Source organism: Amphibalanus amphitrite, unplaced genomic scaffold, assembly GCF_019059575.1.
Source record: "Amphibalanus amphitrite isolate SeventyFive unplaced genomic scaffold, NRLGWU_Aamphi_draft 000491F_arrow, whole genome shotgun sequence".
Taxonomy (NCBI): Eukaryota; Metazoa; Arthropoda; class Thecostraca; order Balanomorpha; family Balanidae; genus Amphibalanus; species Amphibalanus amphitrite.
The window spans coordinates 107,185-124,816 of NW_024881985.1; the positions used below are offsets into that span (position 1 = coordinate 107,185).

Here is a 17,632-nt window from a genome sequence, read left to right on the forward strand (position 1 = left end):
CTTGGGCTATGAACATTTATTTAAGCCGGAGTTGCACCTATCTCATCGTCAGGTTGGGTCAGGTCACTACCCGATTACCTATAAGATCATGTGTAAGCCTGTGCTTAACCCAAAAATATTGATATATTTGGCAGTGCCAATAAATGTTTCTGAGGAAAGCGCAGAAAGCAACAAAGTAGGATGAAGAGTCTCGGGCACGGCCGATTGCCTGGGGCATCGCTCCAGCGAAACGACCGTATTCGTGATTCGTGAAGCGGTGCGGGGCGCCGGGTGGGGCAGAAGCGTAATGTGTCGTATGGTAGAAATGGCCTTTATCGCGGTGTCATGTGTGTGTTATATTGTTAAGACGTGCACAAAAAGAAATAGCAATGTGGCAGGCGGACGTTGGGCACTACACGAGAACGATCATCAATAAACTCGTATCTTTTTTGTAAAACTTAAGTAACAGTAGGTATGTCCTCAATGGTGAGGAAACTATCTCTAGGCTTTTACTTTTCATGTTTGCATTTCAACACACAAGCTCTGGGGGCAAAGTTAGTCTGGCGACCTCCTCAACCTAAGTCAATGATCAAATGGATTAGTCCTGAAGGTGTTCAATGCTTAGTTGCACCGGGATGATATAAATCGATCACGCCGGCATACATTCCTTATCAAATTTCATATAGGGGAGAGTGGGGAAAGATGCCCAGGGTTTGACTATGTCATATATTATTCGAAAATGACGATCGGAAAGCCAAAACTTGGAGTTTCAACGGAAGCCGACATCATTTTTCTCCAAACATATCACACTTTCGTGCCTGAAATAGGATAACTTTTTTTGCTATTAAGCATTTTCCTGAAGAAGTGAAAGGGGGCATCTTACCCCAAAGGGTGGGAAAGACGCCCCCTGGCGTTGGGTAAGATGCCCCCTGCACTATAAGTGACATAAATAGGCACGTGAATCGCCTGAACGAATCAGTAGTCCCTTCGAGCCTGCAGTAGACACCAAACGTCATCGTAAGGGCCCTCAAATGTAGTCGTAAGGGGCTTCAGAGGTCATCGTTAGGGCCATCATAGTCCAGCGTGGCCAAACAAGCCTCCGTGGTGGCGTTCGGAGACCACTGTGGGGCCCTTATAGGTCTTTATTATGCTTGAGGGCCCTCGAGCCCATCGTGGGGACCTCAGATGCCAGCGCGGCCCGTGAAGCCAACGTGGGAGCCCTCAAAGGATGTCGTGAGGGGCCCTGGAACCAATAACGGGGCCCACAGAGGTCGTCGTGAGGGCTCTCAGAGTCAGATGCCGCCCAAAAAGTCGCTGTGTGGGCCGAAAGACCGGCATGGGGAGCACCCGACCGTACCGGACTATCAATAGTCCCAGATCGGCTTTGTCTCTCATCACAAGTATGTAATAAATGATTTGACGGGCTGCTTAAAGGACAGCCTACGGATTTAGGGGGGCGTCTTTCCCCATCAGGACAGGGGGCATCTTACCCCAAGGTACCGAACTAACATTAAATTAGCACCATTTGTTAGCCATAAAACTACACCCTGAAACAAACTGTTTGGGACACAGTACACGCATGTTAATGTATCACGACTATAGCAAGGGACGCAAAAATTATCTACCTTCTTTGATATTTACAATGTTTTGACGCCAACATATTTTTTGAAAGCAGCAAATAAAAAACATGCGATCACCAGCCAGCCGTTGCCCAACTGAGCTTCGCAAATTTTTGTGCAGTTAACAAGGCAGGCTTCCGCTTTACGCTAAGAACATTAATTTCCAGGTTCGATTCTTTGTTTCCCCGCTAGAGGGGGTGGGGCGTCTTTCCCACCCTGGGCATCTTACCCCACTCTCCCCTATCAAACACATAAATTGCATCATGTGTTAATGGTGATTCTGTTTTGCAATTTTGACGTAGTCTGACGCGATACATAATCTTACGCAATCATTTGAAATCAACAGCGTCTTTTATGCGCGTTTTTTCACAAGCCCCGAATCTTGTGTGGAAATATATATATTTTTTGTGACTGAACAAGGTGTACGTACATTTGTGATAGATACAATTAGTCGAGGGCTTCAGCTGGTGCGTTACTTATGCGCGCTATTTAGCTCATTCGATGAAATTACGGCTGCAACGACAACTGCACGGCAGCTACGGTCCTGTAATTCTACGGACGGCCTGCTGATCTGTGCAATCTATGGAATCTGTGTCAGCAATCTAAAGAAGGGCCGTCCGTGAATACAACAGCGGGCAGAGCCTGGCGGCGCGGACTGGTGTGACTCCCGTTACGCTCGCCTGGAGCGCCCGAATCGCTGCGGCACTTGCGGTGCGGCGAGCGGTATCGGTGGGTGTCAGCAGAACGCTGTTGGGCCCGGCAGACTGGCGGTAGCCGAGCACTCGCTCTTAGGAGAGCGTCTGGACTGGCAGGCGTGTCCGCTAAGACAGCCTGAGCCAGAGCCAGTGGCAAGGTCCGTGTCAGTATACCGGGTCCGACCAGGGGTACCGGCGTGGCTACAATCAGAGGCGTCTTTAAGGGCGTGTTGCCCACCTCGCTCGACCGTAGCTCGGTGCGACCTTGAAGGTCGGTTGTGCGTGTGTCTCTCCGTCGTCAGCCTTCAGCCTCCTCCGTCTTCCTTTCGCCTCTCTTCTTCAAAGTCCTGCTCCAGTTAGAAGTCGAATGTATTTGCACACAATTGGGCGACCATTGTACTAACAGTACCAAGTGGTAACGAATAGTGCGCATGCGCTATCATGTAGAACGGTGCACAGTTCCTGGAGGTCCACACGCGCAGTGGCGGACACATTAGGTACAGAGAATATATACACGATACAAACATATGACAACAAACATACACAAACAAACATAACATATGTACACTACGCGATCGGGCACAGCTCGTCACTACACTGCCCCCTCCCTAGACGCGTCGCCGATGAAGGTGACGTGTCGAAATCGATCCGGTGGTCGTGACTCGCGTCCGGAGCGAGTGCGGAGAATCGATCTGGGCTGTGCTGGCGTGGTGATGTCCGTGGTCGATGCTGGCCGCGATGGCGCTGCTGGTCGCGGTGTTGTCGGTCTTGTTGTTGGTGCTTCCGTTGGCGCCGGGCGTGGTGTTGGCGGTGCAGGACGTGCGGCGGCTGGAGTGTCGTCATAGAGCAGGAGCTCCGGGCCGCCTGTCTGGGCGGCCGGTGACTGCACGTCAGGTGCGCGCTGTGGCTGCTCCTGAGGTTGATCCGGCACCTCGTCCATGAAGGCGGGCTTGCAACGGTCGATGGTGATGACGTCGCGTCGCTGTCGCCGTTGGATGGTGATGGTCTTGTCTGTCCTGTTGATGACTGGGAACGGGCCGTCGTACGGTGCGTCCAGAGGGTAACGGTGGTCGTCCCGCCGAACGAAAACGTACTTTGCCGTCTTCAGCGCCTCCGGGACGTACGTGGCGCGCTTGGTTGTCCGTGGCAGAGTGGGTCGAAGCTGAGCCATGGCGCGTCGCAGGTCCTTGACGAAGGAGGCTGGTGATGCGTCTGCTGTGCGGCTGTTGTCGAAGAACTCGGCTGGGAGTCGCAGTGGAGAGCCGTATACCAGTTCAGCTGGGGATGCTTGCAGGTCGGTCTTGATGGTGGCGCGGATGCCCAGCATGACCAGCGGCAGCACGTCTGTCCACGAGGCAGCTTGGTGGGCACGGAGGCTGGCCTTCAGCTGACGGTGGAACCGCTCGACCATGCCGTTGCAGGCCGGGTGGTAGCTGGTTGTCCGAGTCCGCTGGCAGCCGAGGAACCGCTGAAGCTCCGACCAGAGGGCAGACTCGAACTGAGCGCCGCGGTCGGTGGTGATGATGGATGGAACACCGAACCTGGCGATCCAGTGCTCGAGGAAGGCTCGAGCCACCGTGGTGGTGCGAATGTCTGGCAGCGGGATAGTGACGAGCTGTGCCCGATCGCGTAGTGTACATATGTTATGTTTGTTTGTGTATGTTTGTTGTCATATGTTTGTATCGTGTATATATTCTCTGTACCTAATGTGTCCGCCACTGCGCGTGTGGACCTCCAGGAACTGTGCACCGTTCTACATGATAGCGCATGCGCACTATTCGTTACCACTTGGTACTGTTAGTACAATGGTCGCCCAATTGTGTGCAAATACATTCGACTTCTAACTGGAGCAGGACTTTGAAGAAGAGAGGCGAAAGGAAGACGGAGGAGGCTGAAGGCTGACGACGGAGAGACACACGCACAACCGACCTTCAAGGTCGCACCGAGCTACGGTCGAGCGAGGTGGGCAACACGCCCTTAAAGACGCCTCTGATTGTAGCCACGCCGGTACCCCTGGTCGGACCCGGTATACTGACACGGACCTTGCCACTGGCTCTGGCTCAGGCTGTCTTAGCGGACACGCCTGCCAGTCCAGACGCTCTCCTAAGAGCGAGTGCTCGGCTACCGCCAGTCTGCCGGGCCCAACAGCGTTCTGCTGACACCCACCGATACCGCTCGCCGCACCGCAAGTGCCGCAGCGATTCGGGCGCTCCAGGCGAGCGTAACGGGAGTCACACCAGTCCGCGCCGCCAGGCTCTGCCCGCTGTTGTATTCACGGACGGCCCTTCTTTAGATTGCTGACACAGATTCCATAGATTGCACAGATCAGCAGGCCGTCCGTAGAATTACACTAGTGTAATTCTCCTACAGTCCATGCGAGCCGCCCCGGTGCGACAGCTACTGCCTCGCCCGCTCCACGCAGCCGACTGACCGGCCAAGGTCACTACCCCGTCCGCCGGGAGGGCGGAGCTTAATGGTCACGTGTTTGTGACGTCACACCTACGCACGGATAGCCTCTACTCCACTGACGGATTTACGGAGCCGATTTTAACATTACGAGGCAACGACAAGTACCCTCAAATTTGATATTTTGTTAAGAGACCATATTGGCGAAAATTGGCGCTTGAGCTGAAATGTGCATTGTGAAAATTTGAAGCAAATTGGACAAATAGTAAATAAATTATCGCCGAAAATTAGGGTCTCATGGGGTCTGAAAAGCATAGTAGTTATCTAGTATTTGTTGTTCCATATCTGCTTAACATACCAGGCCCTCGTGTAGCTGCTTACTCTGGCCAACTAATGGCTCTCTCAGTGTCGTCTGATGACCCAAATAACCGACCCTCGTGACCGCGGGGAGGTGGCGTGACACTCAGGTATTCTGCGGGGCCACTGCGTGCGTATCATGGCTGACCCCGTCATGGCCCACTCTTCAGCGGCTCATCACGGCATAACGCGTGAAACGACACACCTCACGCCGACAGTCACGCATGGGGGCATGTGTGATGGCGCACGTGGTATGCTGAATGACGCATTACAGATATTGGTGGAGCCGCATCTCTATATTCGCTGGAAAGACGCACCAGTCGTGACAAAAACATGTGTCAAAATGCATAGCATTACTCTATTAAATGCATAGCTTTATACGCAAACCAAAAGACAAACGAGAGACATCGAGGCTCGAGCATCATGCCACACACCGACCGCTCTAAGTAAAAGGCGCGTATGTAGATCTGGCGAAAATAAATTGAAAATGGAAGAAAACTGTACTCATTACCAACGTTGCAATAACTTGACCAAGTGGAATCATCAAAAGAGCCTGTGAGGTAGGGAACTCCCGCTAGGAAAACTTTCCGTTAAAGGTAGTGTGCCAGCTTTCCTGGACCGTATGGAGTTAATGGCCCAGGTAAGGAGAACCGGATTTTTAGAACTTATCCATACCTTCAAAACTCATGGAAACGTCTTAAATTCTTCAAATTATGAGTACCCCAGTGCGAAATTCGCCCCGGCGGGTTGTCGGTCGTACCCCAACCACATTTCACACCACTATGAACAATAAATGCACACACTGAAATCGCTATTACCGATAGGCTCATCCAATCAAGTTTCGATAAACCCGTTCATCATCATCTCCTGCGGTTCCGAACACGCCTGTTAGGTGGTGCGGTAGGGTAGACCGCGCCCAAAGCCAGGGCCCCGGTAACGTGAGGTAGTCGAGTCGGGGCAGCGTGCGCTGACCCAAGCCGGGGCGCGAGTTACCTAAGTGTGGAACTACCCAGCGCCGAGCCGGCCGGATGACGTCACACCACGGCCAGTGCCGGCGCGGCGGCAGACTGGCCGAGATAAGCATGGTCTTAACTTGGCGAAGAGGCATCGGACGCCAAACTTCTGCTGCAGCTATTAATCACATTTCATGCGTTTCTTCCATGTGTATGAGCTATCAAGTCCTTCGAATACCTAATGTGTAGGTGAGCGTACCTGCATTTAGCAGTGTGTGCTATGCTATGTGGATGGGCACATCCACAATATCGGAATCCACACTGCGCAATGGATTCCGATATTGCTTGGCTGATTCTGGCTTTGTGTCTTTGAACGAACCATTGAAAGGGAGGACGTCATTTTTAAAGGTTGTTAGGTGCACTCAAACGTTTTAAGATAAGCAGCTGCTGATTGAATTTCTGGCGAGGGTTGGTGGAACGCTCTGTTTACAAATGATTATCTACCTACCTAGTACCTACCTGCAGTGGCAAATAACTGGGTCGCGGTCAGTTAGGCATGATTCACGAAGTCCCTTATCTTTTATTAGACTTATTAAGCCCAATGTGCAACATTTGCGTCTTTTCGCGTTGTATCGGGTAGCAAATGAGAAAATCTGCTTCTTCTCCACAGCCCTCAATTCCAGAAACCGTCCTTTTCCTTATCGCATCATTCCAGAACATAATTTTCAAACATGGGTATCTTCCCCACAAAAAAAAACTGAAGCAGTTTCCTTCGGCTCCAATGCGCCGCTCGCCCAGGGAGACGGAAGTGTTATATTCTCGGCGGTCCAGTCTGCATTCTGCAGCACACTCAAACTTGGCGGACCCCCAGCGCACGACTGAACAATTCGTATTGTTGTGAGTGACTGTGACAATTCACTGGTTTCATAAAACCAACGTTACTGTGACCCGCCTTACATGTATTATAACAAACAACGCAATACAGCGTACATGCTAGGCTCTCCGCTGCCCGGACGCTCCACAGATCCCGTCACCTCAACATTTGCATCAACCTTCAACCGACATTAGCCAGCAACCAACCACGGCAAGGGCGAGCACGCACTGCTGGGGCGGGTCAGACTGACCCGCCACCAGCTCCACTAGCGGCGGGTCACGTAACTACGGTTTCATAAAACCAACGTTACTGTGACCCGCCTTACATGTATTATAACAAACAACGCAATAAACACTGGAGAGAGAGAGAGAGAAACAAAAGGAAAACGTGAACGAATCGCACAAGTGCCTGGCTCTAGAAGGACGAACACACACACGACTGATCAGACTGACACGATCACTTGAGCATTTGCTCCGTGTACGAGCTTTGAATCGCGTTGTGCACGTAATGCTCCAAAAAGACTGACCGTGTTTTCCAGCGGCCAAGACGTTGTACATCATCAGTGTCAAAGCCTAATTGAACCGCCCGAGTAGCCCCTGTCGGCCGAAAATCTTTCGGCCGATGGCCAGTCGGCAGGCCAAACTTTTCGGCGGCAGTGATGGCCTGTTGCAGAACTTCAGCGACTGTGCTAGCAGATATAGCCTTGAAAGGCCTAACGAGAGTTAAAAACGCCGGTTTAGTAGTCGGACAACGCACCGATTCCGTACGAGCCAGATAAATCCTGAGTGCTTCCACAGGATTTAACTTGCTATCAGGACTGGGGGGCAAAGTAACTTGGAAGCCCGTACGCTGGCTGTCATTTTTGACGCCGAGAAAGGTCACACCGAGAGAACCGTCCGCGTTAAACTGAAATTGGTCCGTTGACATAACAAAATCAGAGATAACACCGGTACTGGACTCGTACCTCTTAGCCAGTGGCGCGACGTCAGACGGCCTCAGCATTAAAGCTAGCGATAACAAAGTAATGGTTTTCAGCCGTAGCTGTTTGGTAGACAGTTCTGCACTGTCTGGCCAAGACTGAAACATGCGGACGAACGCCGAAACATCCATGATTGCAGATCGAACCATCGGGGCGCGCGTGCCCCCTTTAACGATGGCCTGCAGGAGTCTCACAATGAACGGATCCCTAGCAGGGTTATCCGCTCCGAACGCTTCATACAAAGCTGAAATGGCCGCAGAAACACACCGAACGGTGGAGTGCGGCCGGTCCGACGACCCGCACCGGTGCATGAAGAAATCAGCCAGCACAGCGGAATCATCTGGCGGAAACGATACTCCACGAGCACCGCAGAAAACAAAGAAATCACGAATGTATCGGTCATACGTTGCGAGTGTGCTGCTCGCCAAGCTCACCCGTAAATAGTTGCTAGCGGCTCGCGACCATCCTCGTGCCTCTAGCCGTGTGCACCAGAGATTCTCCAGGCGCACAGCGTCCACCTGCGGTTCTGATGTGGCTCGATCCGCTGCTGCTCCGATAGAGGGAGACACGAACGTGTTACCGGCGGAAGCCGGATCGGCGGTGCCGTGCACAGCCGTCGGAGGCGTGCCATCCACGGCTGGCCTGGCCACATCGGCGCGATCAGCGTCGCGTCGGCACGTTGCGCCTCGATGATGTCGAGAACCCTCGGGATCAGGCGAAACGGCGGGTTTACCCAATTGTTCTCGGCGCCCCAGTCCGTCTGCCCCAGCGCGTCCACTCCTGACGAGCATGGGTCCGCGAACCGACTGTTGTAGGTAGGCAACAGGGCCGTGCCAACCGCCGCGAAGCGGTCCACCGTGTGCGGCCCGAACATCCGGTCCAGCTGTCGAAAGATGGACGGGTGCAACACCCACTCATGACGCGCCGACATACGAGACAGGGTGTCGGGGCCCGTGTTCGAGACACCCGCAATGTGATGCGCTACCAGCGAAACGTTATTGTCAAAAGCAAACGACCAGATGTTCTGTGCGATGCTATCTAAGCTAACATTGGATGAACCGAATTTGTTTATATGAGCGACTGTAGTAACATTGTCCGACAGAACTTCTACTGTTTTTCCAACTATCGAAAAACGGAACGAGCGAAGAGCAAAATAAACCGCTAATAGCTCTCGATAATTCGCCGACTGTCTGCTCACCAGCTGATCCCAGAATCCGGACGCCAGCTGACAGCTGGGCGTGGAGAGAACGGCCCCCCAGCCGGAGCCCGACGCGTCGGTGGAGAGCTGCAGCTCGCAGACAGCCGGCGGCACCAGCAGCCTGCCGTTCCAGCCGTCGAGGGAGGACACCCACCACGACAGGTCCTCTCTCGCTCCTGGCGACCACAGGAGCCGAGCCTCCCAGGATGACCTGGAATTGAGGAGACGGTACACATTCCTCAATTTCAGCTTTGCCGGAAAGACTGCCGCCAGCATGCTGATGCACCGGCCAGCGATCCGAGCTAGCAAACGAGCCGAAATGAAACTACGCTTCAGCGCCCTCGAAATGTCTTGCTTCAACTTTCGAACTTTACACTTAGGAACCGTAATCACAGGAGGGCTCAAAGCGGTAGCACAGCGAATTTCAAAGCCTAAATAAGTTACCGACTCCGAGGGCGTGAGATGTGACTTTTCAAAATTCACAGCGAGACCTAAGGTACTGAGCGTCTCTAACAACACACCAAGGTCTCGATCAATGCTTGCTTTTGTGGAGCATAAATAAAAATCGTCAACATAGGCCATGAGTGACAATGATTTGACATCACGCAAATATTTAACAACGGCACGAATACATTTGTGAAAATAAAACGGAGAGCATTGTAACCCAAAAGGTAAGCAGCACCACACCCACCAAGAACCACCGTACTGAAACCCTAAATACTTGCGATATTGTGGCTCGATCTGAAAATGAAAAAATCCGTCACGTAAATCTAAAGTTACAGCCTGCTCAGCATCACGTACTATTTCGGGTAAAACATCGATACCTTCAGACGAAAATCGTGGTGTATCACAGTGTGAGTTCACATACCTGAGGTCACATATCAGTCTGAACTTCCCACTAGGTTTCGGCACAACCTTTAGTGGGGACACGCAGTGAGGCGTCTCTGACACTCTCTGAACGACACCTCTAGATTCCAGGTTAATGAGTTCATTGTTCAAAAAATCAACTTCAGTATCAGTGAACCTTGGATTAGAAAATACTTTTGGTTCAGGCTCACTTGAAAACGGTATGGGAACCCCATCCGTTACCCATTCGATTACCACATCAGACGCGCCGATCTCCGACCAGGCCGCCGGCCGAAGCACCATGGTTCCCGTCACTCAGCGGCGTGCGGCCCCGGCCCCGCTCCGTGCTGCAGCTGACCGGGCCGGGACAGGTCACGTGACGGCTGCGGGTAGCCCGGGCCGGGTCGACCGCGGCTCCTCCAATCAGCCGACGCTGGGCCCGCGCCGAACCGCGCGGCCGCCGGCGGCGGACCGCGCCAGCGGGCACGGTCGGGCACGTGACTGACCTGGCGTGACCGCTGCCGCGCCCCGGCGATCGTCACCGCCCGCTGAAGGTTTTCCACCGCGCCCGGCGGGAAAGCCGCCGGGTTTTGTTGCAGAGTCTTGAAAAGCTGAGCGGTCGTATCGTCGAACTGATTTGAGACAAGCAAGTTGGTATATTCTTCTTGTAAGTAACGGGTTTGGGCTAACGCGACTATAGTGAGTTGGTTTATCACAGGATCCGTAGCAGAAGCGGTTGACAAAACCTTAAGAACGGTTTCCTGGAACCTCGCGCACCTTTGAATCACTTGAAAACGCGGCAGGTCGTTCTTCCCCACGCCGGCGCGGGAATCTCCAACGACCAAGTCCTGCGGTAACTTGATCTTGGCCACTCCTTCACGAACAGTCTTTAGTTCTGCCTGGAGATCACTGTAGGATCCAAAATCGAACCCCTCTGTACTCACGGGTTCAGTCGGCTCAATAGCCTGTTCTGGTTGAGCCACGTGCCGACGACCGGCGTTGGGCTCCTCAAGGCGGTCGTTGATTGCACTCACTGACGCCTCAATCACAGTGAACCTGTCTGACAGGGCACGGATAGCCGTACTCAGCTCTTCCATCACTGGACACGGAGTCCCACACCGCCTCTAATACCGGCGACCGGGGAGCGCCCGAGCTGCGCGAAGGGCGAGCACGCACTTCGTAAGGTGTGTGCGTAACCACGCACGTGGTTTCGTGCACGAGCACGAAACCACGTAACTACGGTGGTTTCGGAATAATTAACAGGCGGCGCAGCCCAGTGCCTCTTACAATGAATTACAGTGGCGAATGCACTATTGCAGAGAAGAAATGGATTGAGCAGATGCTCAACCTCGCTGTATTATCAACTAAACATTAGGTACGCTTTACATTTTAATCAGGCAATCATGTAAACAAACGACTTGCGAGTTGCGACCCTTCCGTCTTACATAATTCGGCAGAATGCCCCTGAGTCGGCTAAACTATACTGCATCTCTTCAAACCTTAAGTATTTTACAATTTACCACTCAGCTATACAACAGGCTTATAATTCACTGCTCAAGTCTCAACCCCTTTTTCCCTATCATCTTTTTGGCACCGTCAATCGCCATCTGCGCTGCCCACTGTCCAGCAAATAATCCGGCCGTCTCCAGTTCTCTGGCAGGGGCTTCCAAACTCAAGCGAACTCGCCGAAGTTTCGCCATTCAATGCGCAGGATCTGTACAATTGAGTTTGAGAGCCTCTGGGTTGGCTCGGCGCGCCTGCGCCGCGCCGTTGGTCCGGCCAAGTACGCGAGTGACGTCATGCTATAAGCGTCATCCCCCGACCAAAGTCACCAATCAGAGCCCTAGAATCGACTTGTAGTTCCACACTTAGGTAACTCGCAGCCGGGGCCGCGCGTCCTCCCGGTGTCATGTGATAGCCCGGGGCTGCCCGGGGATGCGGTAGACCGCGCCCAAAGCCGCGGCCCCGGCTTGGGTCAGCGCACGCTGCCCCGACTCGGCTACCTCACGTGACCGGGGCCCTGGCTTTGGGCGCGGCTTCTGCTCATACCTTGTGGTGCGGTGGTGGTGCGTCGGGCCGCGCGCTCTGACTTCGGCCAAGAAAAATGCGTCAGCTGATCATTGTCATTTCTGCCACTCTCATGTGGTGAGATGGGTCATAACTTTAGAGACGGTTGTTCCATATCAATTATTTTACATAAAATAATATTTCAAACCATAAATTAATGTTCGACAGCCAAATTAAAGAAACAATACCAATACAGGCTTACCTACAGTTTAAATTCGACATTGTGTTGTCTACGATTAGACAGCTGATAACTCATTCCCGTACGTCGTAACTCTATAATGACCTTTGCTTATTGTCACATGTGCGCCGCATTCGCGATTGTTGCCGACGCCTGTTTGCAGGTCAGCCCACTACAGTTGTTATACATATCGAAAAACCGATAAACTTTTAGGCAAAAAAAAAACACTATTTTAGGCCCATTTTTGATTTTTTTGCGATATTAGGTAAAAACAGAAGCTTCTTATCCTATAAAAAATGAAATGGGAAATCATTGGAAGGTGGCACACTACCTTTAAAGTAAGCAAGCTTTTAAGTTCCCGGGATATATATCAGAAGGAACTGCTCTTTACGTTACAAAAGAAGTCACATGAAACATCGCTTCTGGCGTGTTTTTGCTCGCCCACATTTCCGTTTAGCTCAAAACAGCCATTGTCGCGCAGACTGTGTGACATTAGACGTTGATAGGCGCGCGCAGCGCTGTCAACGCAGATGAGCTTGGTTTTATTTGTGCGTCAGTGCGGCGGGGACGTTTAGCCGCTCATCTGACGCTGCCGTGCCCAAATGGAGTCGTTTATGTGACACATTTCGCCGCTCTGCTAACAGATGCTCTGTCTCCTCTCATCAACAGATCCGTTTGCCATTGTGTGCCGGATTTTGCGACCACAAAAAGCCGAATGGCTTGTCACGACCAGAGCTGTGTGCCGCGGCACGTAATGACGGAGAGGTGGCCGAAAAGGCTGCACCGCCCGGATCTTTTGGTAAAATTAATTTCGTTATCCATCCTGCTGAAATGAAGCAGTAAACGCTGAAGGTATTCGCATTATTTTGGATGGCAAAATAACATAAAGTGGGTTTTTCACTGCATAATTTATGCTTGGAAGATGTCGTCGGTTAATTTTTCATTCCATCGGATAAATTATGTTATCTTAGAGGTTAACGCATTTCCCAGATTTAATTTTGCACTTGGTATGAAACTTTGGACTGAATACTGAGCTCTAAACTCGAACACTGACTTACATATATTAACCCTCGCCGGACCTATTGGTTTTCTACATAGCGCCGGCCGAGGGGGGGGGGGGGGGGGGGTCGGGTACGACCCCCCCCCTCGCTGTTTCGCCCCTGGTGAAGCTAGCGCGTCGCGGAAAAACGAGCGTGTGCGCCGTTACGAGACGCAGATATTGGTACCCGATTTTAAGGTCCTAGGTCAACTGGTGACCTCTGAGGTCAGGTCAAGTGCCCCAAGGTACGGTTCAGTTGTTGGTGAATAACTTCGCAAAAAAAACGGCCGCAGAGCCGCGATTTTGGCAGCATCGTGTTTGCCTCGGTCAGGCGCATCGAATGGTATACTTTTTGTTCGGGTCAGGTCAACTTAGGGTGTTGACCTCAGGTCAAGGTCAGGTCAGCACCCCCAGGTCACGAAGTTGGTCGAAAGAGGTCATGTCGCATATTATTCGATTCGGCAGGTCTTCCTGAGTCCATTGGTGGCTTTCTCGACTCGCTAGCTCAATTTGATCAATAATTATTGACGAAAAACTAAAATGACCTTGATGACGTCATAAATGACGTCACGCAAGGTCAACATTGCAAAAGTGACGCATCTAACCTTGCAAGGAGTGCATCAAATCACGATTCTGTGTGCTTGAGATAGTTGGAGATCGTTCCCGGCGCCAGAATAGCAGTTTTCATTTTTCCCCATTGACTTATACCTAATGGTGAGGTCGCGAAAATGACCTGACCTCATATGACCTTTAGGAAAAATCCGAGATATACAAGTTGTGAGACTTATAATGGATACTAGATCCTGCAAGTTTCATTTTCCTGTGACATCTCCTCTGGCAGCGAGGGCGTTGCGAAGTTGCGACATCTGAAGACCGTGCAGAGTCACTTATGACGCCATAGGTCAGTGACCTGACCTGACCCAAAAATGTAGTTGGTGTCAAAAGATCCGGCTTGAATCAAAGGTCAGGTATGCCAAGTTTCAGCTCTCTATCGCCAGCGCGTTCGGAGCTATCGCGAAAAACCCCTATGGGGGGGGGGGGGGCGGCACCCGCACCCCCTCGGCCGCCGAGGGTTAAGTTATAAAGACAAGTATAGCTTAGGTTGTTGGGGCTTTAATTAATGCATTAAACGCTAACCTGATAATGCCGAAATAAATTAGTGATACCGTAGTGATACGCTCATGTAAACACCATAAAACGAAAATTAGCACACTAGCTTTTTGCATTTTATTGAAATTTTAAAAAACATCTTCTTTTCATCGCAGATACACAGATAGGAACAGAGAGAAATTGTGTTCGCATGACGACAAATCAATAGCGTCTCCGTTCATCCACATTCACATTTGTCGGCTGTCTAATCGCCTAAACATCCGCCGTTCATATGGAGGACTTTCGCGTCATTTGCCGGGCGCTGCGGTGGCGCCCCTCTCGATCGGTCGCGTTGTCCTCGCGTCTGCGCCGTCGGGCCTGCAAACACCACACCACGCCGGGCCGAGGCCGCTCCAGAGCGCCTGGTCCACTAAGCTGCTGATCCAACGCGCTGGTCCGCTCTGGTCCGCCGTGCTGGTCCGCTCTGGTCTGTTCCGGTCTTCTGTACCGCTGGTCTTTTGTAACGCTGGTCCTACGCCGCTGGTCCCTTTCAACTTCAGCGCTGTATTGCTGTGCTTCTGCACCGCAGTGTTTTTGCGCCAATCGCCAGTCGTCATGACACTGCCATTTTTGTCAAATGCCGCTTTGTCACTGTCCTGTGCCACTGTGCCTCCAATCCGTTATGCCACTGCTCTGGCTGTGCCGCTGTGCTTTGCTGCTCCGCCAGGCGTGCCTCGCCACTACTCCCCCTCCCCCTCCCTCCCTCCCTCCAGGCAGGCGCCTTGCTGACCTCAGCAGCACGGAGGCTGGCCCAGACTCCGTGGCTAGCACACTGCCAGCTCTGGTCGCCCAGTACCCCGCGGCGGCCAAGGACGTGCATGGAGAGCCGAGAATTCGCACTGAAGCTGGTCGACAGCGGCACTGCTACGACACTGTGCGCGAGTATGACCGCTTACCGTTCGATGTCACCGCTCGCAACTTTCGACACCAGCTCAAAAAGCACATTTTTATGGAGCAGTCTGCGATGTCTAGTTAGTTTCAGTTGAGCACTGTGTCTTGAACCTTGTGTATTTACATATTTGACGTATTGCAATGAAAAGCCATGTTCCATGGATTTGCTGTGAATAAAGTATCAGTATCAGTATCAGACACGTCGTGCTGGGTCAATGTGAGCTCCAGAGAGGACGTCAGCTTCAGGTGCCGCTATGTTTGGAATGACATTATGCCTACATAGCGAGTGTTCGGTTAACCGTATATGAATGACAACTCCTTAACAAGTGATTTGTAGTTTGCACCTATAGCTTGCTCTTCGTCAACAAATACATTGCGAGATAGCTCATTTTGGGATCATTCAGTGTCAGATTACGATAAGTTGTAATTCAGGACTGTGCGGGCGGTCTGCATGGTCCTTCTAGCCCGTCGAGCCGGTCTGCCTTCGGCTCGCTCGCAGCTGGTCTATTATACCTTACAGCCTGCGCAGCCGTTCTATTCCTCACACTTCACAGTATACTCTGCATGTCTACTTGGCTGTCTAGTGTCTATTCCTTGACCTTGTCTACAGCTGGTCTTTTCCTTACATCCCGCGCAGTTGGGCTATTCCTTGCAGCCTATGCAGCCGGTCTGTCCGATATTGCAGCTGGACTGCAGAGTCGCTGGCCCGGGGTCAGCATATGATATGTGGGTCGTCTTTTGTCCGTTGGTGGCTGCCTATCGCCGACGCCCTCTGAAGATAGGCTGTCGTTTGTTCTGAATGTATTGTTACGTCTTCACGTAATCCTTTTTCGTTTTTATTTTCGAAATCGTCGTCCCACAACAGTTCCATCGGGCCACGCCCCGTCCACGCCGCTCAACCGCCACAACCATGGCGCACCAACACAAAATAATGGCGCACGCGCTGCCAAATGCGGCCATATCGACAAAACCCTTTCCGGAGACCGACAAACTATGTCTCTATCGTTACACTCCCCTCTCCTTAAACCGGACTCACGTCCAAAAGTAACTCCTCTAAGCTGTTAACCAACGAGTCACTCGTCATCGTCACCGCAAACAAGCAGAGTACACGAGACACTTATAACAGGGAGTATGGACAAGGAGTAACGCTCCAAACACTCTCTGCACACGATCAGTCCAGGAATCGCGCCGGACGTCGCACTTCACGCCCTGAACGAGTAAACACTCTCGAACCACCCGTCGGAGTCCCGCTCGCATCAGATGGCGCCACTGTCGGCTGCACAGCTGGTGCCACTGTCGTCGGCCCCGACAGTGCCCCTGTCCTTGGCACAGATGGTGCCACTGTCTGTCCACTCTCACTCACCAATTGGTGTGAACCGTTCACCACCGCAACAGACCGTCGCTGCTCGTCGGTCGTCACCGGCAGCCCCTCAGCCGCCGTCAGTGCTGTCGGCCGCCGTCCAACAGCCATCAGCTCCGTCACGGGCAGCTGCTCGCCAGGCATCGCCCCCGTCATTAGCAGCTGTCCTCCAGCCGCTGCCGGTCGTCCTCCAGCCGCCATCGGCAGCCGCTCGTCAGCCGCCGTCTCCGCCATCGGCAGCTGCTCGTCAGCCGCCGTCTCCGCCATCGGCAGCTGCTCGTCAGCCGCCGTCTCCGTCATCGGCAGCTGCTCGTCAGTCGCCGTCTCTGTCATCGGCAGCTGCTCGTCAGCCGCCGCCGGTCGTCCTCTAGCCGCCATCGGCAGCTGCTCGTCAGCCGCCGCCGGTCGTCCTCTAGCCGCCATCGGCAGCTGCTCGTCAGCCGCCGTCTCCGTCATCGGCAGCTGCTCGTCAGCCGCCGTCTCCGTCATTGGCAGCTGTTCGTCAGCCGCCGTCTCTATCATCGGCAGCTGCTCGTCAGCCGCCCGCGCCGGCTGCCATCCACCGGGCGTCCACTCCACTGGTCGTCCACCAGTAGTCGCCTCAGTGACAGGCGACTGCCTCTCCATGTCGCTCCCTCCTTCGTCCTCATCGACTGCTACGTCACGACCCGTCGTCTGCTGTACTCCTGTCTTCAGATGACAGCCATGGATGAGTCGTCGCTTCCGTCCCTTCTTCACCACGTAGTCTGGGGGTCGAGCGTCCACTACGACGTATGGGCCCTCGAACTTCGGCTTGAGCTTGGCTCCTACTCCTTTTCCTGCCGTGAAGTTCCGACACCAAACTGTGTCACCTGGTTGGAACGTCGCCGGTCTTGTGGTTGTCCTTAGACTCTGCTCTTTCTGGATCTGCTCCAGGGCTTGCTGTTGAGTTTGCTTCATCCGATTTCTCAGCTTCAGCAGGAACTGGCGATGAGTTTGGTTCTTCACATTTTCAACGCTGAACTCGTCATCCAGTATGGTTTTGATCGGTCTTCCGTAGACC

General features: G+C 52.8%; 2 protein-coding genes across 7 annotated transcripts; both read right to left on the minus strand.

The window, feature by feature from the left end:
* Positions 1 to 2,885: 2,885 nt before the first annotated feature.
* On the minus strand, positions 2,886 to 5,282 carry LOC122392570. Its single transcript, XM_043387608.1, has 2 exons — positions 5,267 to 5,282; positions 2,886 to 3,886 (listed from the first exon to the last, which is right to left on the minus strand). The coding sequence occupies exons 1-2, from the start codon at positions 5,280 to 5,282 to the stop codon at positions 2,886 to 2,888; spliced, it is 1,017 nt and encodes a 338-aa protein (XP_043243543.1).
* Positions 5,283 to 7,284: 2,002 nt separating this feature from the next.
* On the minus strand, positions 7,285 to 11,060 carry LOC122392575. 6 transcript variants are annotated; one of them, XM_043387617.1, is made up of 4 exons: positions 10,162 to 11,060; positions 9,752 to 9,801; positions 9,061 to 9,271; positions 7,285 to 8,745 (listed from the first exon to the last, which is right to left on the minus strand). In XM_043387617.1, the coding sequence occupies exon 4, from the start codon at positions 8,651 to 8,653 to the stop codon at positions 7,340 to 7,342; it is 1,314 nt and encodes a 437-aa protein (XP_043243552.1). In that variant the 5' UTR covers positions 8,654 to 8,745; positions 9,061 to 9,271; positions 9,752 to 9,801; positions 10,162 to 11,060; the 3' UTR covers positions 7,285 to 7,339. The 6 variants fall into 6 exon arrangements, with proteins under 6 accessions (XP_043243552.1, XP_043243554.1, XP_043243555.1 ...); XM_043387619.1 differs by having other exon boundaries at positions 7,285 to 9,271; XM_043387620.1 differs by lacking the exon at positions 9,752 to 9,801 and having other exon boundaries at positions 9,929 to 11,060.
* Between the last annotated feature and the right edge of the window lie 6,572 nt (positions 11,061 to 17,632).

Excerpts from the sequence above, each read along its gene's own strand:
- LOC122392575 (XM_043387615.1), bottom strand. The coding sequence starts at position 10,209 with ATGGTGCTTCGGCCGGCGGCCTGGTCGGAGATCGGCGCGTCTGATGTG. Across the intron at positions 9,802-10,161 it reads AGATCGGCGCGTCTGATGTG|ATCGAGCCACAATATCGCAA; the intron begins GTAATCGAATGG and ends TTTCATTTTCAG.